Here is a 26,616-nt window from a genome sequence, read left to right as displayed (position 1 = left end):
CCTAGATTGAAAACTATTCTCCAATATCCACATTTTTTGATGGTGTTTGATAAGAGCTTTCTATGTGAAACCCATTTCAATGCACTGGGTTAGATAGTAGTTAATCAGGCTAGATACAGTCCCTGCCTCTCAGAGGGCTCACAGACTAAGTAGGAGGAAGAACAAGAATTGAACCTCCATTTCACAGCTGAGGAAAGTGAGGCACAGATAAATTAAATGACTTGCCCAAGGCCACACAGCAGGGCAGTGGGGGAGCCAGGATTAGAACCCAGGTCCTCTGGCTCCCCGGCCAGTGCTTTATCCATTAGGCAATGCTGCTTCAAGATACAACTCAATGACTTCAATAATAGCTTGACATTGGATGCTACATCTTTGTTTTACCTTGATCTAACAAAGTAGGTGTTAAAAGCATAAAATTAAGTTGGTTCTGACAGCACGTATTTCCCATGAGATTATGCCCATGTTTGTGCCCCTTTCCTGGCCAGTAGGAGTAATTCACAACACTGCAGTCAACTCAGATCCACACCCACCTTTAGCATTTGAATACTTTAATCCCATCTTCAACACATATGTATACAGACGGATATAGATAAGTAATAATAATGATAATAATAATAATGTTGGCATTTGTTAAGCACTTACTATGTGCAAAGCACTGTTCTAAGCGCTGGGGGATACAAGGTGATCAGGTTATCCCACATGGGGCTCACATTTTTAATCCCCATTTTACAGATGAGGTAACTGAGGCACAGAGAAGTTAAGTGACTTGCCCTAAACCACACAGCTGGCAAGCGGCTGAGCTGGGATTAGAACCCATGACCTCTGACTCCTAAGCCTGGGCTCTTTCCACTGAGCCACGCTGCTTCCTTACACAATGTACACAATGTACTTAAATATACAAATGCATTTATGTTTATATATGATATATTTATATGCTCATCTGTACAGTCAGGTATTTATTCAGCTATTTCACATAGATGTGTTTTTACTGTTTTCCCCTTTGGATTTATTTTTTCTTCAACTTTGAGAGGCAAAGTTGCTTTCTCAATTCTGAGAAGCAGCATGGTGTAGTGGATGGGGCATGGGCCTGGGAGTCAGAAGGAACTATGTTCTAGTCCCTGCTCTGCCACTTATCTGCTGTGTGATCTTGTACAAGTCACAACTTCTCTAATCCTCAGTTACCATTACCATCAATTGAGTGTACATCCCCTTGCTTCCATTTATCTTGATGCCATCTTGTTTTTGTTTTGTTCTGTTTGGCTCTGCTGTGTCTCCCCCGTTTAGACTGTGAGCCTGTCATTGGGCAGCAATTGTCTCTATCTGTTCCCGAATTGTACATTCCAAGTGCTTAATACAGTGCTCTGCACATAGTAAGGGCTCAATAAATACTACTGAATGAATGAATGCATGAATAAAATGGGGATCAAGACTGTGAGCCCCATTTGGGGCATGCACTGTGTTCAACGTGGTTAACTTGAAACTAGTTCAGTTAGGTACACATCCAACTCTCCATGACCACAGCACTTGTACACATACCTTTATACTTGGTTGCTTCCCTATCTGTTATCTTTTGCTAGATTATAAATGCCTTGAGGGGATGGATATCTATTTACTCACTTGTATTCTCTCTAGCACTTAGTATAGTTAGTCTGCACATAATAAATGCTCAGTAAATACTACCATATTCCGCTGCTGGGATCATCTTCCCGCAGAAACATTCTGGGCATGTCACTCCCCTTCTTAAAAACCTCCAGTGGTTGCCTATCAACCTCCGCTCCAAACAAAAACTTCTCACTCTAGGCTTCAAGGCTCTCCATCACCTTGCCCCCTCTTACCTCTCCTCCCTTCTCTCTTTCTACTGCCCAACCTGTACGCTCCACTCCTCTGCCGCCCACCTCCTCACCGTCCCCCGTTCTTGCCTATCCCGCCATCAACCCCTGGCACACGTCCTCCCGCTGTCCTGGAATGCTCTCCCTCCTTACCTCCGCCAAACTAACTCTCTTCCCCTCTTCAAAGCCCTACTGAGAGCTCACCTCCTCCAAGAGGCCTTCCCAGACTGAGCTTTCCCTTTTCCCTCTGCTCCCTCTGCTGCCCCCCTTCACCTCCCCTCAGCTAAGCCCCCTTTCCCCCCTTTCTCTCTGCTCCTTCCCTCTCCCTTCCCCTCCCCCCAGCACTGTGCCCATTTGCTCATTTGCATATATTTTTATTACCCTGTTTATTTTAAGATGTACATCCCCTTGATTCTATTCATTGCTATTGTTTTTGTCTGTCTGTCTCCCCCAATTATACGGTAAGCCTGTCAGTGGGCAGGGATTGTCTCTATCTCTTGGAGAATTGTTCATTCCAAGTGCTTATACAATGCTCTGCGCATAGTAAGTGCTCAATAAATACTATTGAATGAATGAATGAATTGAGGCACTTTAAGTGTAAATTATTATCTGTCTCTACATTAAACTATATGCTCCCTGAGGCTAGGGAGTATGAGTCACATCACATTACTGTGGTAATGTCTCAAGTGCTAAATACAGTCCTTGATAATCACGAGGCACTCAAATACTATTTACAACCTGTGCTGTTCCTCTTTCAGCTTTTCTGAACCCTGGGGATTGTCCTGAGGTCATCCTCAATTATCGCTTAGCTTTTAACAGTGTCACTAGCAGTTGTTTGGAAGCTTAAGACTCAGTTCACTGTTCTCTATGTACTAAGTACACTAATGAATTCTACTGAAAGGCTAATTTGTTCCACTTTTCCAAAACAAAAGCCAAAAAACATGTACCTATGGTTTGGGTTGATAAGAGTTGAGCATCTCAGTTAAGATGTTTCTAGTCCAAGCCTCAGAAAGCAGCTCTAAAAAAGGAATGAATTGTGCTGAAAAAGTCAATTGATTTCTTTAAAACTCAGAAAGCATTAGGTCAGTTCAAATTTAGATCAGATCCCACTTTATTTGAAGTCCTCTGTCCATCTTTAATATCTAAAAGTCATCTTCCATTGTGTTAATAGAAAACTGAAGTTCTATTCAGGAAGCAGTGCCCAAGAGCAATAATAAAGGGAAAAAAATAGCATAGTGTTATGTGACTTACTTTCTAAGTTATTATGGTGATAGTCACACAAGCCACCAAGTGCATTAGAAAATGAGTATCATTGAGAACACAAGGATAGACTGGATTCTTGGATACATATCCAGTTAGTGGTTTTCAGGGAGCCTACTGTGCGCAGAACACTGAACTAAGTACTGGGAAAATAGAATAAAACAGATTTGGTAGACATACCCCCTGCCCACAGGAAGTCACAATAAATACTCAACAACTAAGAAGAAAATATTTGGGTTGGATGCACCTGGTGAAGTTACTTATCCCTCAATCATATTCTTTGAGCACTTACTTTGAGCACTGTATTAAGTGCTTTGGCGAGTATAATATAACAGAGTTGGAATATAACAGAGTTGGGTAGAGATGTTCTCTGCCCACAACAAGCTTACTCATCACAAGAGATTGCTCATATAAATAAGTACTGCCTTTTCATCTAAGGATTTGGAAAATGGCATGAGTACAATTAACATGGCTAGCTATCTGAACTAAGATAAAAATAAAATTAATTATGCTTCATGCCTCATGTCACCTAGTGACTGTTGAAGAGATTTGAAATTGAAAAAAAAATCACACCGGGGTGTAGAAACAGCACATCACCTAAGTATCTTCTCAGAAGTTTCATTGTCCTTTGAAGAGGCATTGGCAGCTACAAGAAAAAAAGTAAATAGCTGGATCTAGGATGGGATCTGTCATGAGAAAGCTTGCAAGTCTTAGCAAAAAAAAAAAAAAAAAACCTTCCCCCCAAAAAACTGTTCTCACTGTTTCAATATGACTTAAGAATAGCAACTGTGGTATTTAAGTGCTTATTCTGTGTCACGCACTGTTCTAAGCCCCATGGAACATATAAGGTAGTCAAGTTGGACGGCGGCCCCTGCCCCAAATGGGGCTCTCCATCTTAATCCCCATTTTACAGATGAGGTAACTGAGGCCCAGATAAATTACTTGCCAAGGTCTCAAAGCAGACATGTGGCACAGCTGGGATTATTAATTATTATGATTGTGGTATTTATTAAGCACTTACTGTGTGCCATGCACTATATTAAGCACTGGGGTGGATACAAGCAAACTGGGTTAGACGCAGTCCCCATCCCACATGGTGCTTATAGTCTCAGTCCCCATTTTCCAGATGAGGAAACTGAGGCACAGAAAAGTGAAGTGATTTGCCCAAGGTCACAAAGCAGATGACTGGAAAAGTTGGGAAAGAACCCATATCCTCTGACTTCCAGGCCTGTGCTCTTACCACTAGGCCATGCTGCTTCTACTTTAAAACACCCAAGCCATCACTACAAGTTAATGACAAACTGAATTTCCAAGAAGTTCAGGGCACAGGCAACAGGACCAGGAATGGACTATAAGAGACAATAGTCTTAGTTTCCTTTTATTGTCTCGTTTATGAGGTATCATCTTTTTGGGGGATAAGGAACGGCTCTCTTGGATCAGGAAGGGCCTATCTAAATGTCATTAATTGCCTTCGGGTTCCCAAACTGCCACTCCGTCACTAAGAAGCAAGTGATCTAGCTGTCAATGTGATCTGTGAGGCTAATCCAGTTTTGCAGTTTCCCCTGCCATCCATCAATGAGACACTAACTAGCTTTAACAGCAGCAGTGGCAGGACCGGGGTCTAAGCATATGATTCCTCCGAGTGGCTGGTTAATGAATTCCCATATCAATAAACTAAGTCTTCATGCTGTCCAAATTCAGGCAGGGATCTAAAATCCATCATCTCCAGCCATAGGGAGTCAGTGAGTTATTTCTTGCACGATTGCCCTGAATAATAGCCTTGAAGTAACCACTGGAAACAGTGCTAACTGAGGGTCAATGCGATCATTTACTAAAATGTTGAAACCAAGCCCAAGTACTTATCTTTAGTTATGCTGGCACAAGAGTTCACTTCCTTGTGTCCAGAACTTGCATCTAGAATGACAGTTAAGTCCATCAAACAATCAATGGTACTTAGTGAGTGCTTCCTGTATGCAGAACACTGTACAAAGCACTTGGGAAAGTACAACAAAATAGATTTGGTAGACTTGATCCCTTCCCACAGGTAGTTTACAGTCCAGAGGGAGAGACAAATGAAATAGGGAGATCTCACAATTTGGTCCAATAAAAGCCACCATGTCATGGAAAAAATGTAGTATGTTTGCATAAAACAAGGATAACATCAAATTGTTAATCGATAAAAGACTGGCTTAGAAGTCAGAAGTGCCTGAGTTCTAATCCTAGCTCTTCCTTGACTGCTTTGTCACCTTGGGCAAGGTCACTTCTCTGTGCCTCAGTTACCTCATCTGTAAAATGGGAAACAAGACCGGTAGCCCATGTGGGACATGGACTGTGTCAAATCTGGTTACCTTGTAATAATAATGTTGGTATTTGTTAAGTGCTTACTATCTGCAGAGCACTGTTCTAAGCGCTGGGGTAGATACAGGGTAATCAAGTTGTCCCACGTGAGGCTCACAGTCTTAATCCCCATTTTACAGATGAAATAACTGAGGCACAGAGAAGTTAAGTGACTTGCCTACAGTCACACAGCTGACGGGTGGCAGAGCCAGGATTCGAACCCATGACCTCTGACTCCCAAGTCCATGCTCTTTCCACTGAGCCACGCTGCTTCTCTAATCAACCCCAGCGCTTGGCACAGTGCCTGGAACATAAGGCATGTGGTGTAATGGATGGAGCATGGGCCTGCAAGTTAGAAGTAATCCCAGTTCTGCCATTTGTCTGCTGTGAGACCATGGGCAAGTCACTTCATTTCTGTGCATCAGTTACCTCAGCTGTAAATTGGGGATTAAGATTTGAGCCCTACATGGGGCAGCCTGTGTCCAGCTAGATTTGCTTGTATTGACCCCAGCACTAAGTACAGTGCCCAGCACATAGTAAGCACTTAATACTCTATTATTATTATGCACTTAACAAATACCCTATGATTTAAGTGCCTAAAAATGCCATTTAAAAAAATCATTATTCAAAACGATGTGTGGTCAGTTGAACAACAAAGATATATACATATTATAGCTTTTTCCTAGAAAGGAAAGCCTCAAATCATGTCTAATCCATCCAGAAGCTAAAGCTACCATTTTCACAAATGTATTCTTTTCCAATTCCAAAATCTTCAGGTCTCCATTTTTGAGTTTTAGCCTTTGTCCTAACTCAGGCTCACTAATGTCAGTAATAAATGAGGAAGATATTTCATTGTCCTTTACTTTCCATATCACTGTCTCTACACAGGAATCTCTTTCCTTAAAGTCCTTCTCATTTATAGTAGCCTTTGACTATTTTGGCACTTTCATGTAAAAAAAAGCACCTCCCTCTGTCTTTCCCGTATGCAGGTGGGAAAATGATCGTCAATCCTAGGACTGATTTCTGTTTGCTATCAGTTTTCAATCTACTTGCTCAGTAGCCAATTTCTCAACTTCCTTATAACAATGTTTTGATAATTATAAGAGCCCTGCTCTGACACTCTCCCTCTAGTCTCGTAATTTAATAATTTCAAGTTCTCTGATTCTCAATCCCTTTAGTTAAAGCCAACGTCATGTTTGAAACTTATTCTCCATCTCATCTATAGTAAGCAGGTTTCATTTCCTTTTTTTCCAAGTAAGGACTTAGGATGTATCAGTTTTCTAAGGCTCATACAACTGATGAAGGGTCTTTGGGGAAGGGCAATCTTCACTTTTATTGATGGACCATAAAGCACCTTAGAATGCATTACTCTAAAGGAGCTATAAAGAAGCAGATTGTATTGCCTTATAACAGAGTGTGGAGAAATAATGCACTATGATATGACACTCAGGGAAGGAAAAAGGATTTGTTTTTCCCAGTAGAATTACTGTTATGCTTTCTGAGCCACAATCATAGTCCTCAAAGATACGATATGGGCAGTAAGATCCACCCAATAGACTCAACCACAAAACTGTAACTTTTGTAATGGACCAGGTAAAATGACATTGGGTTAAAAAAAAAAAGGCCAGGCCCTTGTCTGTCAGACATTTCTGTCCCCTGAGAGCATCCAATATCAAGTTTCTTTTGTGTCATGTGGTTACAATTTGAGGGATCAATCATATTTACTGAGCATTTACTGTGTGCAGAGCACTGTACTAAGCACTTGGGAGAGTACAATATGACCATATAATAGAGTCCTTTCCCACAATGAATTACAGTCTAGAGAGGGAGACATACTATAAATTATGAAAATGTATGTAAGTGCTGTGGGGCTGGTGGGGCAGAGGGAATGACTAAAGCAAGCAAGTCAGGGTGACAGAAGGGAGTGGGGGGAAAAAAGGAAGAGGGCTTAATCAATGGTGTCTAATGAGTGCTTACTGCATACAGCATGCTTGAGGGAGTTTAAAACAAGACAGTTGGAAGACCATACCCCTGTGAGGAAAAGGGGAGAGACACATTAAAATAAGTTACAAGATAGGGGAAATGACAGAGTATAAGGATGTGCACATAGACTGTAAGCTCACTGTGGGAAGGGAATGTGTCTGTTATATTGCACTCTCCCAAATGCTTACTACAGTGCTTTGCATATGGTAAGCACTCAATAAATGAACCAAGTGTTGTGGGGCTGGGTGACTATCCAAGTAATTAAAGGGGATAGACCCAAAAGCTGTATAATAGCTTTTATACAATAGGTGGCATAAAAAGGTAGGATGAATAGGGAAATAAGGGCCTTGGGAAGGCTTCATGGAGGAGATATGATTTTATCAGGGCTTTGAAAATAGGGAGAAATAGGAAAAAACAGCAGTAGTGGAAGGAACCCAGGGGAGTCATTTAAGAAATAACTTCCTTGGTCACTCTATGTCATACATATACAGCCACTAGTCTATTATATTCCCACCCCAGCTTACATAAATCATCCTATTCATCAAATCCCTGCTGCAGTTCCCTCCCACTACCTTCTTCTTTGTCTCTGCCAAGATGGCACATCTAAGCTGGAAGCTGCTGAGAGTATCCCCGGCAGGCTCTTTCCATACAAGTGGCTAATGAGTTGGAAAAGCTCCTAAGCCCAGAAAACCATAAGAGGCCTTTGTCACTAAGAACAAATAGCAATGGGAAGAGTTGTATAGCCAACCTGCCGCGCACAGCACCCTGTGAGAAATAAAATCACATCCATCGGACACCTCTGACGTTTTCCTGTTCTTTCACTCTTCACAGTCAGAGGGCTCAGACATCGCTTTCTTCAACTCCTGAGATCTCAAAATACACTGCCTGCATCCATTCGAGGCTACATTCAGGCCCAATCCACAGAAGACACACACCGGTGATGGCCACCTGACCCCTACTGAACACAAATGCAGCTTATGCTGTGTGTTTGCAATAAATACCCAGGTGAGACAGCTAAATGAGCTGACAGCATTCAGCTGGGCCACTTAGATCTTTTGACTGCCTTGAGGGGCAGGGTATTCATCATAATCTAGTGATGTCCTGAACCTCCTCTGTTTATTTTCCACTGGTCTCTCTGCATGTTGTAAATTAGAGAATGGCCGCCGGAGCAGACCAAGTGAACAAACATTCCGTAGACAACTGGCGGACACTGACTCGAGGCCTGATAGGACATTCTTTTTGCTTCACATCTGTCAGAGAATGTCCCTTACCTCCATTAAGGACACAACATCTGCAGCAATATCTCGACTTGGGTAGGGGGGCAGGGAGAGAGCACACTTCTCATGTGATGAAGGGCTCTGCCTTCTGTGGTCTACATCAGGAGGGAAATGGCTTGGGAAGGTTGCAGATCATTGTCATATAAAACAGATGCCTTGGCACATAAATTTCCACTGTGCCTGAAAGGCTCATAATTAAAAAATGAATCCAAAGGAGAGACTGTAAATTACACCCACAGTGAAATTAATAGGATGTCCGTTTCTCCCAGAATTAACTTCTTAAAGAGAAGCTAATTGCTGCCCAGTATTTTCTGTGATGCTTGGAGGGTGGTGAAAGGGAGGTTATCACCCAAGTTTGATGATCACCAGGCACAATATTTCCCAATAACCCTTTCAGTAAAAATTTAGGGTTATTTTTCCAAGATTTAATGTATGAAGGAGGACCTGGATCTTAAGGCCTTTATAATATCACCAAGATCCACCATTTCCTCTCCACCCAAACGGCTATCTTACTGCTACAGGCTCTCATAGTATCCTGGCTGGATTATTGTGTCAGCCTTCTCTCTCATCTCCCTTCCTCCTCTCTCTCCCCGCTCCAGTCTATTCTTCACTCCACTGTCCGGCTCATCTTCCTGCAGAAACCCTCTGGGCATGTCACTCCCCTTCTTAAACACCTCCAGTGGCTGCCTATCAACCTCCGCACGAAACAAAAACATCTCACTCTAGGCTTCAAGGCTCTCCATTACCTTGCCCCCTCCTACCTCTTCTCCCTTCTCTCTTTCTACTACCCTCCCCGCATGCTCCGCTTCTCTGCCGCCCATCTCCTCACCGTTCCCCGTTCTCGCCTATCCCGCCGTCGACCCCTGGGCCACGTCCTCTCGCAGTCCTGGAATGTCCTCCCTCCTCACCTCTGCCAAACTAATTCTCTTCCCCTCTTCAAAGCCCTACTTAAAGCTCACCTCCTTCAAGAGGCCTTCCCAGACTGAGCTCCCCTTTTCCCTCTGCTCCCTCTGCTCCCCCTTTACCCCCCCTTCACCTCTCCTCAGCTAAGCCCTCTTTCCCCCCTTCCCTCTGCTCCTCCCCCTCTCCCTTCCCCTCCCCTCAGTACTGTACTCGTCCACTCAACTGTATATATTTTCATTACCCTATTTATTTTGTTAATGAGATGAACATCACCTTGATTCTATTTATTTACTATTGTTTTAATGAGATGTACATCCCCTTGATTCTATTTATTGCTATTGTTTTTGTCTGTCTTCCCCGATTAGACTGTAAGCCCATCAAAGGGCAGGGATTGTCTCTGTTACCGATTTGTACATTCCAAGTGCTTAGTACAGTGCTCTGCACATAGTAAGCACTCAATAAATACTATTGAATGAATGAAAGGTCTTATATCCAGAGTCAGAGGTTTGGGGCAATTCTCGTGGCACTTAGGTTCATATTAATTTATTGGCTCTATTATTTTTTATACCCTCTAAGGATCACACCTGGAACAGTTCGCAGTACTCTACCAGTCTCCACTATGGGAGGGAGAGTCAAGCATACCCGTTCCATTCTTAGCATGGGCAGTGGCCGCTTGACTTTGAGTCTGATCGGGTAGGGTCGGCTCGTCCCCCGACCCTGGTCATCGCCTGCTTATTAACACTATTGTAGTGTGCCTTACTGTAGCATGTTGCTATATTTGCGATCTCGCTTTTTATTGTTTATTGTCGTCAGATTTTGAATTTGATCAGGTCGCCCCTTAATCGAGTCTACCCCCGACCCTGGTCATCACCCCTATTATTAACACGACTATATTGTATCATACTGTATCATGTTGCTATATTAGCACCACTGTATTGTATCATATTGTATCATGTTGCTATATTACCGATTTCGTTTATTACTGTTTATTGTTGTCAGTGCTGCCACCCACCTCTCTGGCCTCGCCATGTCCCTCCTCCCCCCCCCCTCCCGCCCCTTCCTATCCTCCCCTTCCCCTTCCCCTTCCCCTCTCTCGCTCAGCTCTTTCCCGCTCTCTCCCGCCCTAGAACCCCACTTTACCAGCGCTACCCCTCTTCCCCCTCCCCCTACTCTTCCCCCCACCAAACCCCCTCTTCACCCCCTCCCCCCTTCTCTCTTCCCCACCCATGCCCCATCCCAGTCCTCTTGTCCCACCGCCACCCCTCATCCCCCTCTCCTCGTCCAGGGCCCCGCCACCTCCTTCCCATCCAAACCCTCCCCTCCCCCCGCCCTTCCCCCCTCCTCCCCTTGCACCCACAGCTACTTTCAAGTGTGGCCTCTGGAACCCCCGCTCTATTACAGGCAAGCTACCTTTCATCCATGACCTTTTCCTCTCCCGCTCTCTCCTCCTCCTCGCCCTTTCGGAAACGTGGCTCTCTCCCGAAGACACGGTCTCCGCCACCGCTCTCTCCAGCGGAGGCCTCTCCTTCTCCCACTCCCCCAGACTCACCGGTAAGGGAGGAGGCATCGGCTTCCTCCTCTCGCCCCGATGCCGCTTCCGCACTATCCCTCCTCCCCCCTCCCTCTCCTTCCCCTCCTTCGAAGCCCATATCATTCGCCTCTACCACCCACTCCAGTTACTTGTCGCCGTCATCTACCGCCCTCCCGGTCCCACCTCCGACTTCTTCAACCACCTTGACCCCTTTCTCACCTTCCTCCTCTCCTTCTCTCTGCCCACTCTGATCCTTGGAGACTTCAACATCCATACGGATGTACCCGACGACTCCTCTACCGCCCGCCTGCTATCCCTCCTCGACTCTGCCGACCTCCTCCTCCACCATACCGCGCCCACTCACCGACTCGGTCACACCCTCGATCTCGTCATCTCCTACCGCTGCACTATCTCCTCACTCACCAACTCTGAAATCCCTCTCTCTGACCATAACCTTCTCACCTGCCTCATCTCTCACACTCCCTCCCCCTGCAAATCTTCGCTACGGCCCCACAGAGACCTCCGCTCTCTCGATCCCATCCGTCTTTCCAATAGCATCTCTCCTCACCTTGCCGCCCTGTCCTCTCTTCCCACTCTCGACGATCAGGTCTCCGCTCTCAACTCCACCCTCTCTACTCATCTCGACTCTCTTGCCCCCCTTTCCCTCCGCCGCTCTCGCTCCACTAACCCACAGCCCTGGATCACCTCCTCCGTCCGCCTCCTACGCTCCTATGCTCGAGCTGCTGAGCGCTGCTGGCGAAAGTCCAAGCACCAAGCCGACCTCACACACTTCAAATTTATCCTTTCCTGCCTTAACTCTGCCCTCTCCTCCGCCAGGCAAAGCTTCTTCTCCTCCCTCATCGACACCCATGCCCGTCACCCCCGCCGATTGTTCCGGACCTTTAACTCTCTCCTTAGGCCCCCTGTTCCTCCCCCTCCCCCATCTCTCACCCCTAATGATCTGGCCACCTATTTCCTCACGAAAATCAACACGATCAGGTCTGAGCTCCCCAAAGTCACCCCTCCGCCTCTCCCCTCCCCCCCAACGACCCCCTCCCCTACTTTCCCATCCTTCCCTGCAGTATCCTCAGAGGAGATCTCCTCCCTCCTCGCAAGTGCCACCCCCTCCACCTGCGCCTCGGACCCCATTCCCTTTCACCTTCTTAAAACCATCGCCCCTGCCCTCCTCCCTTCCTTAACTTCTATTTTTAACCACTCAATCTCCAAGGGCTCCTTCCCCTCTGCCTTCAAACATGCCCACGTCTCTCCCATCCTAAAAAAACCCGCTCTTGACCCCACTTCCCCCTCCAGTTATCGTCCTATCTCCCTACTACCCTTCCTTTCCAAAATCTTAGAACGAGTCGTCTACAATCGATGCCTAGAATTCCTTAACTCCCATTCTCTCCTAGACCCCCTCCAATCTGGCTTCCGTCCCCTCCACTCTACCGAGACTGCTCTCTCTAAGGTCACCCATGACCTCCTTCTTGCCAAATCCAATGGCTCCTACTCCATTCTGATCCTCCTTGACCTCTCTGCTGCCTTTGACACTGTCGACCATCCCCTCCTCCTCCATACCTTATCTCACCTTGGATTCACGGACTCTGTCCTCTCCTGGTTCTCCTCTTACCTCTCTGGCCGATCATTCTCGGTCTCCTACGCTGGAGCCTCCTCCCCCTCCCATCCTTTAACTGTTGGAGTTCCTCAAGGGTCAGTTCTTGGCCCTCTTCTGTTCTCCATTTACACTCACTCCCTCGGTGAACTCATCCGCTCTCACGGCTTTGACTACCATCTCTACGCAGATGACACGCAGATCTACATCTCCGCCCCTGTCCTCTCCCCCTCCCTTCAGGCTCGCATCTCCTCCTGCCTCCGGGACGTCTCCACCTGGATGTCGGCCCGCCACCTAAAACTCAACATGAGCAAGACTGAGCTCCTCATCTTCCCTCCCAAGCCCGGTCCGCTCCCAGACTTCTCCATCACCGTGGATGGCACGACCATCCTTCCCGTCCCGCAGGCCCGCAATCTCGGTGTCATCCTTGACTCATCCCTCTCGTTCACCCCACACATCCTATCCGTTACCAAGACCTGCCGGTTTCACCTCTACAATATCGCCAAGATCCGCCCTTTCCTCTCCACCCAAACGGCTACCTTACTATTACGGGCTCTCGTTATATCCCGGCTAGACTACTGTGTCAGCCTTCTCTCTGACCTCCCTTCCTCCTCTCTCGCCCCGCTCCGGTCTATTCTTCACTCTGCTGCCCGGCTCATCTTCCTGCAGAAACGATCTGGGCATGTCACTCCCCTTCTTAAACAACTCCAGTGGTTGCCTATCGACCTCCGCTCCAAACAAAAACTCCTCACTCTAGGCTTCAAGGCTCTCCATCACCTTGCCCCTTCCTACCTCTCCTCCCTTCTCTCTTTCTACTGCCCACCCCGCACGCTCCGCTCCTCTGCCGCCCACCTCCTCACCGTCCCTCGGTCTCGCCTATCCCGCCGTCGACCCCTGGGTCACGTCCTCCCGCGGTCCTGGAACGCCCTCCCTCCTCACCTCCGCCAAACTGATTCTCTTTCCCTCTTCAAAACCTTACTTAAAAATCACCTCCTCCAAGAGGCGTTCCCAGACTGAGCTCCTCTTCCCCCTCTACTCCCTCTGCCATCCCCCCTTTACCTCTCCGCAGCTAAAGCCTCATTTTCCCCTTTTCCCTCTGCTCCTCCACCTCTCCCTTCCCATCCCCACAGCACTGTACTCGTCCGCTCAACTGTATATATTTTCGTTACCCTATTTATTTTGTTAATGAATTGTACATCGCCTTGATTCTATTTAGTTGCCATTGTTTTTACGAGATGTTCTTCCCCTTGACGCTGTTTAGTGCCATTGTTCTCGTCTGTCCGTCTCCCCCGATTAGACTGTAAGCCCGTCAAACGGCAGGGACTGTCTCTATCTGTTGCCGACTTGTTCATCCCAAGCGCTTAGTACAGTGCTCTGCACATAGTAAGCGCTCAATAAATACTATTGAATGAATGAATGAATAGCGAATGGAAGGCAATCTGCTACAAGTCAAAAGTTACTTGTGCTGGGCAGTAGCAGAATGGGAAAGAGTCAAGGGTGGAGATTCAAGTGTACTGCACAGAAGGAGGCAATGGTAAACCACATCTGTATTTTTACCAAGAAACCTCAGAATTATTGCAGATGGAGGTGGGGCATTCTGGGAGAGATGTGTCCATGGAGTCACTATGGGTCCGAAATGACTCAATGGCATAAGACAAGACTATGTTTATACTCATTTAATCCTTTCTCCACCTTTCCATTGTCTCATAACTAGTCGTGGCTTTCTTTTTCCTTCCACCTGGATATAATTTTGCCTCTGGCTGTCTCCCCCTAAGATCCTAAGTAACATTAGGACAGTGGTCCAATGTCTTATCTCCACTGCACTCTCTCAAGGGCTCACTAAAGTGCTCAGCACATAGTATCAATAAAATCTATTTATTGAGTCCTTATTTTGTGCAGGATACTGAATTAAGCATTTGGGAAAGTACAATACAATAGAGCTGTTACACACCATCCTTGCCTACAAGGAGCTAATGGTCTACAGCGGGAGATGGACATTAAAAGAAATTACAGATAGGGGAAATACTAGAGTATAAGGATATTTACAGAAGTGCGTATAAGGATATATACGGAAGTGCTGTTGGTTTGGGGTGAATAGCAAAGTACTTGAGGGATACTCAGTCAAATGCATACGCAAAACAAGGGGAGGGTAGGTAGGAGAAATGAATCCTTAATCAAGGAAGGTGTCTTGGAGGAGATGTGATTTTAGGAGGGTTTCCAAGGTGAGGAGAGTGGTGGACTGTCAGCTTTGAAGGCGCTAATAATAACAGTTAGTAAGAACAGCCATTGACCATTTGTAAACTGCAGATCACATCGTAGATAATAGTTTCTGATTAAAAAGGGTGAGCTAAAGAAACATCTCAGTCCTGCAACTGAACATTCAATTTCTGACCCAATTTACCTTTACCTAGTATACATCACTGATCTCATTATTATAATTATAAATAATTGACATGAGAAATACTGTATCAGCCCAATAGAAGGACAAAAATGCTCTCTGGGCTATAGCAACTGATTTAAAAATAATTTTATTTGTCCTTCCTTCCTTTGCCATTTTTGGGGGACCACTTCTAGATAGGGAGAACATTAAATTCCTTTCAGGTGAGGCAACAGGATTGAAAAAATCCCAAGTTGACAGTGAATAAAATCATACAAGTGAATATATATGGCTTCTGTCTTTATAATCACTTGCTTGAAAACCAAAAAATAACTCCAGAAACAAAGGGATATAATATATTATTATTATATAGTAATAACATCAATTAATCTGAAGACAATATAGGGTGGCACATGATTAACAGAATAAAATGTACTGATAATATGATGTATTCCCTTATTGTAGTTCCAAAATCCTGAGGTCATTCTGATATTGATGTTTATGTCTACTAAACTTACAAATGAGAGAGATAAGTTTCTTCTTGGAGATTACCCAAAGAGCATGAGTGGGAAGAAAAGGTTCACGGGTATTAAATTACCATCATCCTCTGATATCAATAGATTCTGGACAGCGGAATGACAGTACACTACAAATCATGGCAGCATAGAACATTTTTACTATACTTAGAACTCTATATTTCCTTGCTGGACAAGTTGGAGAAATAACCAAATGAAGATGAAAACCCAAGTGAGCTATTTGAAATTTCACAGCTAAAAAGATGCTTCATGGAAAAAATCAAACCTCTGCAAATTATGAATATTATACTTCATAAACTAATCTTTGCCATTAAAATATTATTGTTGAACAGGGGCTACATAAAGACAGAGCCTTTCTTTACAATATTGCCCTGGACAACAGCTTTTTCCCCATGCTCTGCTATTAAACCATCTTTTAAATTTTATCTAATTGTAAGTTCCTTGTGGACATGAAAGGGTCTTTTGCTTTTGTGTACTTTAATAATAATAATAATAATGTTGGTATTTGTTAAGCGCTTACTATGTGCAGAGCACTGTTCTAAGCGCTGGGGTAGATACAGGGTAATGAGGTTGTCCCACGTAAGGCTCACAGTTAATCCCCATTTAACAGATGAGGTAATTGAGGCACAGAGAAGCTAAGTGACTTGCCCACAGTCACACAGTTGGCAAGTGGCAGAGCAGGGATTTGAACCCATGACCTCTGACTCCCAAGCCCGGGCTCTTTCCACTGAGCCACACTGCTTCTCTAGTTTGTTGTATTCAGTAGATATTTAATACTAATATTAATATTAGTGGGATTTGTTAAGTGCTTACTCTATACCAAGCACTGAGTGCTAAGCACCAGGGTAAATACAAGGCAAGATGTGGGCCAGGGGACATGGGTGAGACAGGCAAGACTGAGGCACAATGAGACAGTTAGCAACAGAGGAGCCAAGTATGCAGGCTGGGTTGTAGAAGGAGAGAGGTGAGGTGAGTAGGACAGGGCAAGGTGACGGAGCATTTTAAAGCCAATGGTGAGGAGTATTTAGAGGTAGATAGGCAATCACTGGAGATTTTTGAGGGGAAGAAGAGAGTGACATGTCCCGAACATATCTGTAGAAAGATGAACCAGTCAGCAGAGTAAAGTATGGACTAGAGTGGGGAGAGGCAGGAGGTTGGGAGGTCAGCAAGGAGGCTGATGTGATAATCTAGGTGGGATAGGATAAGTGATTGTATTAATGTGGTAGTCGCTTGGATGGAGAAGAAAAGGTGGATTTTAGTGATGTTGTGAAGATGGGACTGACAGGAGTTGGTGACAGATTGAATATTTGGTTTGGATGAGAGAGAAGAGTCAAGGATAATGCCAAGGTTATGGGCTTGTGAGACGTGTGCCATCTACAGTGACGGAAAGTCAGGGAGAGGACAGGATTTTGGCGGGAAGATAATGAGCTCTGTTTTGGACATGATAAGTTTGAGGTGATGAGAGGCTATCCAAGTAGAGATGCCTTGAAGGCAGGAGGAGATGCGAACTAGGAGAGAGGGAGAGAGATCAGGGGAGGAGCTGTAGATTTAGGCATCATCTGCACAGAGGTGGTAGTTGAAGCCGTGGGAGTGAATGAGTTTTCCAAGGGAATGAGTGTAGATGAAGAATAGAAGGGGACTGAGAACTTATCCTTGAAAGACCCCCACAGTTAGGAGGCAGGGGGCAGAGGAGGAGCCCGAAAGGAGAAAGAATGAACAGCCAGAGAGATAAGATGAGAACCAAGAGAGAGCGGAGTTAGTGAAGCCAAGGTTGGATAATGTTTCCAAGAGAAGGGGGTGGTCCAAAGTGTCAAAGGCAGCTGAGAGGTTGTTAAAAACAGCATTCTGAGCATAGCAGCTCTTGATCTAAATGACTCTGTTTTTGTCTCAGGAAGTCCCCCACTTCAGGTGGGATGTATATCACACCCACAAATTCCAAATTCCAGGGGACAGGAGATTGCTTCTTACCCAAAACAGATAAGGCCTGCTTGAAGAGTCTCTTTTGTCACTGCAGAAAAAAACACTTGTCCGAGTTCTTTTGTGATTGGCTAGTTCTCCTATATTTGGCAAATAAAGGCACAGCCAAACTGGAAAGGGGGGCCGCTGTGTCACTGGTACCTCTCTGAGGTGAACGGGCACTCGGTCATATTCCTCCCTTTTCTGATCTATCCAGCACTGTCTTTGAGTGCTACTTTTCCTTCCTTGCGTCATCACCTTGGGTTCAAATCCTCACTGCTTTTTTAGTTCCATTCTATTTTTGAGAACAAGGTCAAAGAGGATTAGGATGGAGTAGAAGCTATTGGATTTGGCAAGAAGGAGATCACTGGTGACCTTTGAGATAATATTTTCTGGGAGAGAACAGGATGGAAACAAGATTGGAGGGGGTCCAGGAGGGAATTGGAGGAGAGGAATTTGAGAGAGTGAGTGTAGACAACTCACTCAAGGAATTTGGAGAGGAATTCATTCATTCAATTGTATTTATTGAGCATTTACTGTTTGAAGAGCACTGTACTAAGCACTTGGAAAATACAAGTGAAGATGGGGTGATAACTGGAGGGAGCCATGGGGTGAAGGAAGGAGTTTTTTTTAGGATGGGGGAGACATGGGCATGTTAAAAAGCAATGGGGAAGAAGCCATTGGAGAGCAAATGGTTGAAGATGGCTGTTAGGGAGGGAAAGAGGGAGGGGGTGAGAATTTTTATAAGGTGTGAAGGAATGGTGTTCAATGCATATGTGGAGGGGATGGCATTTGAGAGGAGGCAGGAAATCTCCTCTGGACATACTGCTGGGAAAGATGGGAAAGTTGAAGAGGGGCGATTTTAGGGAGTTCACAACTGATGGTGTTAATTTTCTTCAAGTAGATGGCCAGGTCATTGGGGGCAAGGGATGGGGTAGCAGGAGACAGGAGGCCTGAGGAGGGAGTTAAATCTCTGGAACAACTAGTGAGGGTGATGGGGTGAGTGTCAATAAGAGAAATAGTTTTGCCAGGCAGAGGAAAGGGCAGAGTTAAAGCAAGCAAGAATAAACTTGAAGTGGACAAAATTGGCCCAATATTTTGATTTCTGCCAACAGTGTTCTGCAGCTCTAGCACAAGAGCGAAGGCAATGGACTGTTCAGATGATCCAGGGCTGTAGATTAGTGGTATAAGAGCGACAAAGGGTTAGGGTATGGAGTTAGTTCAGCAGAGAGAGTGATGTTGAAAACGTCTATTTGGTTATCAAGGGTGAGTAAATTGTGTATGGAGGCTAAGTGGGGCATGATGAGTTGAGAATGTTGGATGAGGTCCAGAGATCAGAGGTTTCTGTGGGGGAATAGCACAGACTTACAGGAAGGAGAAGTGTGGGAGCAGGCAAGTGAGAAGGTTGTGGTCAAAGCATGCAAGCAGTGGAGCCAGGGCTAGAATCTGGGTTTCCTGGAGCTCTCTCCAACTACTAATCCTTTGTCATGGCACCACTTGAATGGACAAAAGTAGCATCCAGCATACTCCAACAACCTCAGCTGATAGGGCTGCACCCTAGTTTGTGTTGCCATCATTTAACGAGCCTTACACTATCCTTTTCCCATCAGCGAGCACCATGGTTTGGCTGCCTGCTAGACATATATGCAGAACATGTTTTGGTTCGTAGAGCAATCTGGATCACTCCCACCCCAGGTCTCATGATTACAAAGCAGCATGATTTTAACGGTTTATCCAAACGTATAGTAAATACTGCCTAACAGGTTCTGGAGGTGGGCATCGGTTAGCTTAGCTGAAGCCTTGGTTTTGGTGAGCCAAGAGAATGCTGGGAGCCCCAGATTGAATCCTCTTACAGGTCTTTCTTTCAAAGATGCCTTTTGCTGAAAATGCCCATGGTAAAAACCCTGACAAAGTTTCCAGGAAATCCTGGTTATTTTCCCACTTTGGGAAGTTGAATACATTCCCCAGTTGATCTTTGCTTGTAATAGCAGTTTTCCTTCTACTTAAACTAAATTCATATTGTTCCAAATTAAATCCATTATTTCTGGCCTTGTCATTGCTAACTAATGAAAACCATTTCTCTTCTTTCGGTTACAGCACTTTGGGTTCTTATAGATGAGAAACACATCCTTCTATCGTCTCTGTTTCTTCCTGACGGTACATACCATAAAGTGGGTTAATTGTTGCTATAAAAATATTTTCTATCGACATGCTCTTAGCATAACCATTTCTTTCCACAATTATTTGAATTTGCTAGAATTGAACTGAGCGCTCATGAACTCATAGGGGGAGGGAGAGGGTGCTTGGCCAGGCCAAATGTAAACTTTCATTAGGATTGTTTGTCCAAAACATGAAGCAGATTGGCATTTATGAAAAGTCATTCAGTATGATTAAAGTCTGCAAATTCTCCCTTATTTCCCATCCAAGCATCATTCCTAACTGAACCCCTTGCCATTTCTGAGACTTCTGTCCAAGAAGGTAACAGACCTGAAGGAATTTCAACATTATTGTAGTAGTATTTTTTATGATCTTTGTTAAGGGCCTACTATGTGTCAGGCACTGTACTAAGCTCTGGGGTAGATACAAGATAATCAGGTTAGACAGAGTCCCTGTCCTACATAGGGCTCACAGTTTCCATCCCTATTTTACAGATAGATGAACTGAGACAAAGAAGTTAAGTGACTTCCTCGAGGTCACAGAGCAGACAAGTAGTAGTAGTGGTAGTAATAATAATACTATTATGAAGCACTTACTGTGCAGAGCTCAGACCCAGAGATCAGAGGTTTCTGTGGGGGAATAGCACAGATTTACAGGAAGGAGAAGTGTGGGAGGAGGCAAGTGAGAAGGTTGTGGTCAAAGCATGCAAGCAGTGGAGCCACGGCTGGAATCTGGGTTTCTCTGGGAGAGAATACACAGGTGGGAATTAGACATAGGTCCTGTCCCTCGGGGGGCTCACAATCTAAGATTTTAAGTGGGGGAAGGGACTGGAGTTAGGTCCATCAGGAGTGATGAAACACTAAAACCCAACACAATTACACAAAATAGACTCAAAATTTCAGTGGAGCTAAAGATCCAACTTTTGTAGAAGTTGATAAACAGCCTGCAAGACTGTAAAACTCCTCAAGGGCAGGGATTATGTCTACTGACTCTACTGCTCTGTACTCTCCCAAGTGTTCAGTGAACACAGTAAGTGCTCAATAAATATCATTCGTTAATTTCTTGATTTGTATAAGCAATTGCTCAGAGGCATCCAGTGGAAAGAGCACAGGACAAAATCAGGAGACCTAGGTTCTAGTCCCAGTTCTGCCTCTGGCCTGCTGTGTGACTCTGACCTATGGCTACAGTCTCTTTTTCAGTGAAAGGAGAATAAGATAATAATAATATTAATAATGGTATTTGTTAAGCGCTAACTATGTGTCAAGCACTGTTCTAAGCACTGGGGTAGATACAAGGTTATCAGGTTGTCCCATGTGGGGCTCACAGTCTTCATCCCCATTTTCCAGATGAAGTAACTGAGGCACAGAGAAGTTAAGTGACTTGCCCAGGGTTACACAACAGACAAGTAGTGGAGTCGGAATTGGAACCCACGCCCTCTGACTACCAAGCCCTTGCTCTTGCCTCAAAGCTACGGTGCTTCTCTATAGCCCTGTGTGGGAAGAGGACCGTGTTCGATATGATAACCCTGTATCTACCCCAGAGTTCAATGTGTAGTAAGCACTTCCTAGACACCATAATTATTAATGATTATTTATATTATTGCACAGAGATAGGGAGATGGCAAAGAACCAGAGAATTTACCCTGGGTCTCATGCCAGATGAAGGACCCCCACCTTCTGCATTCTGAAGGCAGGTAACCTTGTTAAGTGGGAGTGAAAAGGCTAATGCAACTGGAAAAAAAAGCATCAGCAAATGTCCAAGCTTCCCTGCCACGGCCATCATGCCTCCTTGCCTAGGTACTGCTCCCGTTTACTCTTTCCCTCTGGTTCACCAATAAGGCAGCCCTCACCCACCTCCTTCATTCATTCAATTCATTCAATAGTATTTACTGAGTGCTTACTATGTGCAGAGCACTGTACTAAGCGCTTGGAATGGACAATTTGTCAACAGATAGACAATCCCTGCCCAATGATGGGCTCACCTTGATGCTACAACATAGCAGGGGGTACACTACCACTGCCACTCAGCCAACGCAATCAGATATTATCAGCAGAGGCCACTTGGCAGAGTAGGCGATGCATCCACGGCTGCTCCACAACAACTTCAAAACCCAGCTCTGTCAAATCAAATCGGCAATATTAACGTCGCAATAGAAACACTGCACCGGAGACGCCATTCTTTGTAGCACCAACTGAGGCAAGCTGCACCAAACAGAATCGAGACCCGGGCCCCAGTACTCACTATGTGAAGTTGAAGGAAATCTCCAAGTCCTGGAGCACTGTCGATGCGAACCAGGATGCCATCCTTCACCGTTGTGCTGAAACCCACAGCAAGGCGGTCTGATCGGGTGCTGGGGCGGTCATTTGCAGGCCAGGTGTACAATATGAGACCGCCACTCTTCCCAAAGATATAGGTAGCACCAGCTGCAGAGACAAAAAGAGAAGGAGGCTCAGAGCACTTGCCCACTGCTAATCAGTAGCTCTATCTCCAGGCCAATTGCATTTTGTGACTGGTAGGAATTAGGCTCGAGGGCCCTGAGGTTACTGTTCCCCTCAATTAAATGAATTAACAACAAAGCAGATGGTAAAGAGATAAACTCCTATCGTTCCAGTTCCTGCCTGGTAATAACAGGCCATATGAAGTGCTGTCAGAGATCTCTTCTACATTATGACACACAACTTCCCTGACCCTCCTCGGTGGTGGAAGTCATTTTGCATCTCAGCTAACACGTTCCCAGCTCGGGAGATGAGTCCCCTGATGACCTTAACTCCCAGCCCACTTCATCTTAGCAACATCCTAAGTAACTGCAAGGAATGCAGAAATAAAACGAGAACTTCTTGCTGCTACAACCATCCCCATACCTAATTCCCCTTTGACCAAAAAAATGAAGATATGAGATGTAAATTTTTGATTTGTCAGTATTTGTCAGGATTTTTTTTAAATTGTACTTGGTATAGTGCTTCACCCATGTAAGGATTTAACAAGTGCAGGGGTAGATACAAGATAATCAGATTGGACACAGCCCCTGTCCCACATGGGGCTCACAGTGCAAGTTTGAGGAATAAGGATTTAATCACCATTTTACAGATGAGATAATTGAGGCACAGAGAAGTGACTTGCCCAAGGTCACAATGTAGGCAGGTAGAGGAGCTAGAACTAGAACTCAGGTCCCTGACTCCAAGACCCATTCTTTTTCCACTAAGCCACCCTGCTTCTCTTTTATTGTTATGGTGCACTAGATAACTGTGGATACTTCCATGAGAAACTTACAAATGATTATGAGCCCTTCGTAGGATTTGCTTAACATTATAAAAGGTCTTTCATTTAGCTAGTCTATAATTTTCTTTTTAAGGATTGATACTGTAGAGAAGATAAGCTTCACTGCAGAGAGGAATGTCTAGTCCTACCATTTACAAATCACAAGAAGGGGTCTGAGACGCTGACTGATGAAGTGCTGAATCAGTTGAGTTTTCATCACAACAAAACTGATTGTAGGGTCATTACAAAAACCAAGTGACTAGGCTTAAAACTACATGAAGGAAATTTAGAGAAATGCTATGGGCCTAGCAAATGAAGCATTAATTGATGTTAGCAGTGTACCTGTGAGTAAGCAATTCTGGATTTGGACACGAGTGTGGATCATTCACAAGTAGGGGGACCCATAATGGGCGGTAACATTACACCAATACTTCCCAGCAGAGCTTCTGAAACAAGTATTTCTGGCCCCACATCACATTGATTTCTAAAAATGTTTAAAAACATAAGACTCACACAAAACAAATAATTCAAATTTCTATAACATCTCCAAAAGTGTCAGTGCATTTTAAAAACATTTGCTCACAAACTCTCTTAGGAATTCCATAGGCAATAGGCTATGCACAGCTGCATTTACTCTGTAAGCATTAAACTAAGCAGCTTGTTCCATCAAGCAATCAATTGCATTTACTGAGCACTTAGAACAGTGCTCTGCACATAGTAAGTACTTGGGAGAGTACAATACAATAAATTTGGTTGCTATGTTCCCTGCCCACAACAAGCTTACAGTTTAGAGGGAAAGACACACATTAATCTAAATGAATTACAGATATGTACCTAAGTGCTGTGGGCCTGAGGGAGGGTAAATAAAGGGTACAAATCCAAGTGCAAGGTGACGCAGGAGGGACTGGGAGAAGAGACAAGGGCTTAGTCAGGGAAGATCTCTTGGAGAAGATGTGCCTTCAAAGACGGGGAAAGTGATCGTCTGTTAGATGTGAAGAGGGAGGGTGTTCCAGGCCAGAGGCAGGACATGGGTGAGAGGTCAGTGGTGAGACATGAGATCAAGGTACAGTGAGTAGGTTGGCAAATAACTATAAGCCAATACCTGCCTTCTGTGATTAAAACACTACATAAACATCTCCCAATCCGCCTATCACAATCAATTCTATGGACTCTCTTCTCTTGCCTCTACAAAGCCATAATCTAACTATTCCAATAAGTTTTCTTCAGACTTAAAAAAAGTCTCCATGAAAACCTGAGCGATGACAGCAATTAGAGGGTGGAGCAGAAAAAAAAATGAAAGGGGCAAAGAGGGTGAGAAAGAACAGAAAAGGAGAGAACTAATTAAGGAGAGGAAATACCCAATTACCCAATATACACAAGGAGGTCAAGAATTTCATCCCTTGGACAAGAAAGCATAACCATTAGCCCAGAACATTTTGTATGAATAACCAGGATATTTTGCTGAAGTTTGGATTCACCCAGAATATCCAGATTTGTTCTAAATTTGACACATGCCCCTGGATAATCACTTTCCCCTGGGATCTTAGTTCCTTTAATTATCATGAAAAACACCCGACCACATTCAGACTCACATGTGCAGGTGCAAAGATCAAAGTTTCATTCAAAATTTGCAAAGCATTCTTTCAAGTCTCTAACTAAGCTTAGTCACCAATATGTCAACATCAACAACATTCAATAATATTTACTGAGCACCTGTGTGCAGAACTCTAAATTGGGTTTGGTGGGGGAGGGGGTGAGAGGAGAGGGGAAGTAATGAAAAGACATGAATTCTATCCTTGAGGAGTTTACCATCTTACGGGGGAGACATAAACTGACAAAACAATACACTTCTCATCAGAGTTTCTAAATCTTTAAGAGTTCCTCTCCATTGATCTGCAGAATCTAACTGCAGGTTGTTACTAATTCTATACACAGAAGGTTGTTTATTCCACACTCTTCATAAGCACCCTTGGAACCTCTTTCTAGTAATTAAAGATTTGGAGTTAATGAATTATACATGGCATCTTTCCATTCATGGAGAATTCAAACTCACTTGAAGTGGATTAACTATATAGAAGTCATCACTACTCACTAAATTCTATATTTGCATAACCTAAAATTGTGCTTAAATTAAGTAAACCACCACCACAAAGCAAATCAGAGTGTGAACTGTAAAGGACAGGATAGCCTGTGATTTCACAGATCACTTAACTATGTATCGTTTTCACAGATTAATTCTTTTAATCTCAACTTGAGTATTTAGGAGACTGTTTTATTATTCAGAGTACCACTAAGAAAAAATAAAACAGGGATTTGGGATTAGACATTTTTTGTTATTTCAGCTTCATTTCTTTTCTTTACATACTAAATCATCATCGTTATAGACAAGAGCATCTGAATGTATTCTGTGTATACAAAAGGAAAATGAATATTTCTTCCTGGTTTGTCACATGACAAAGACAAACATTCAGTTTAAACTTTACATTTATCTTATTGGCAAGATGAAACTGGGTATTTTTTATTCAAATTTCAACCTGTCTTTATGTAGGATTACAAAGCTTGGTAGCAAGATTATTTCCTTCTCTACAAATGCACAGGACTGTAGATATTCACTCATTGGTCCTCTACAATCTCTCAGTGTGTAGACATAAGTGCGGCACTTAGGGAATAAACAGATCAGCCCATGGAAGCGGAGCGCTCACTAGCTCCTACCTCTTATTTCATGCAAGAACATCACTAATGATGTTAAAGTCAATCAAGCAATGTGAGAAGTCATTGCCAGAAGAGAGGGTAAAACTTTACCACACTTTTCGTCAACATCATCTCACAATGTTATTATAATTCTGGGGGAAAAATTACATAAAACAAATAAATTTGGCTAATACTTGCAGTGATTTTAAAAAAAAAAGATCATTATTTCCCTCAAGGACAATGAACTCATTGTTGGCAGTGAGTAAAATCCCTGAATACTTCCATAATATAACTTTTGCTCTAAAGAACACAAAACAGTGGCTACAGTTTCCTACTGGTAATAACATATAAAGAAGAGGGCGTATTATTTTTCCTCAAACTTTCATTGCTTTAGTTCCTCCTAAGATAAACATAAATGATCCCATTTAGTTTTCATATGTAAGGACTATGACGGTGGAAGAAAGTGAGTGATTCTACTTTTATATTTACAAAAAGGATGGAGGTCGTATTGTTTTTTTAAAGGGCCATTTTAAATCAGCACTTAAGAAGTTCCTAAGTAGCATATCATAATGATACTTTCTTCAAAGCCACCACTGTTCTTTTTTTTTTTTTCAGTGACATACAGTCACATTATACACCATCTGCTGAATTTGGGAGCTCTGATCACTGGCTTCTCAGTATGCTCTCCGTATGCTGCTACAAAGATCCTATTATGCTTATTAATAATCTTAACCATGTACATTTTCTGCTTGCTAGCAAAAAGCCATCAGTTCAGCTGAAGGAAATTTACTATGATTGCACTTTGGTCACCTTACTATGCAGGATTTCCAAGTTACCAAGCAACTGAAGTTCTTTATCTTAGTTCCAGATACCAGCATATTGCAGTGATGGAATTACAAATATAATTCAAGG

The 26,616-nt window shown here is 44.0% G+C and overlaps 1 protein-coding gene across 1 annotated transcript in view; it reads right to left on the bottom strand.

Moving 5' to 3' along the window:
* Positions 1-26,616, bottom strand: part of NRXN3 (neurexin 3) — a 1,784,727-nt gene that overhangs the window by 362,039 nt on the left and 1,396,072 nt on the right. Inside the window, 1 exon segment of the mRNA XM_029059196.2 lies at positions 21,997-22,178. Coding sequence (XP_028915029.1) covers positions 21,997-22,178 — 182 coding nt within the window.

This window comes from Ornithorhynchus anatinus, chromosome 1 (genome assembly GCF_004115215.2).
Source record: "Ornithorhynchus anatinus isolate Pmale09 chromosome 1, mOrnAna1.pri.v4, whole genome shotgun sequence".
NCBI classification, from domain to species: domain Eukaryota; kingdom Metazoa; phylum Chordata; class Mammalia; order Monotremata; family Ornithorhynchidae; genus Ornithorhynchus; species Ornithorhynchus anatinus.
The sequence above is the reverse complement of the archived record's forward strand: the minus strand, read 5'-3'. Positions and strand labels throughout refer to the sequence as shown.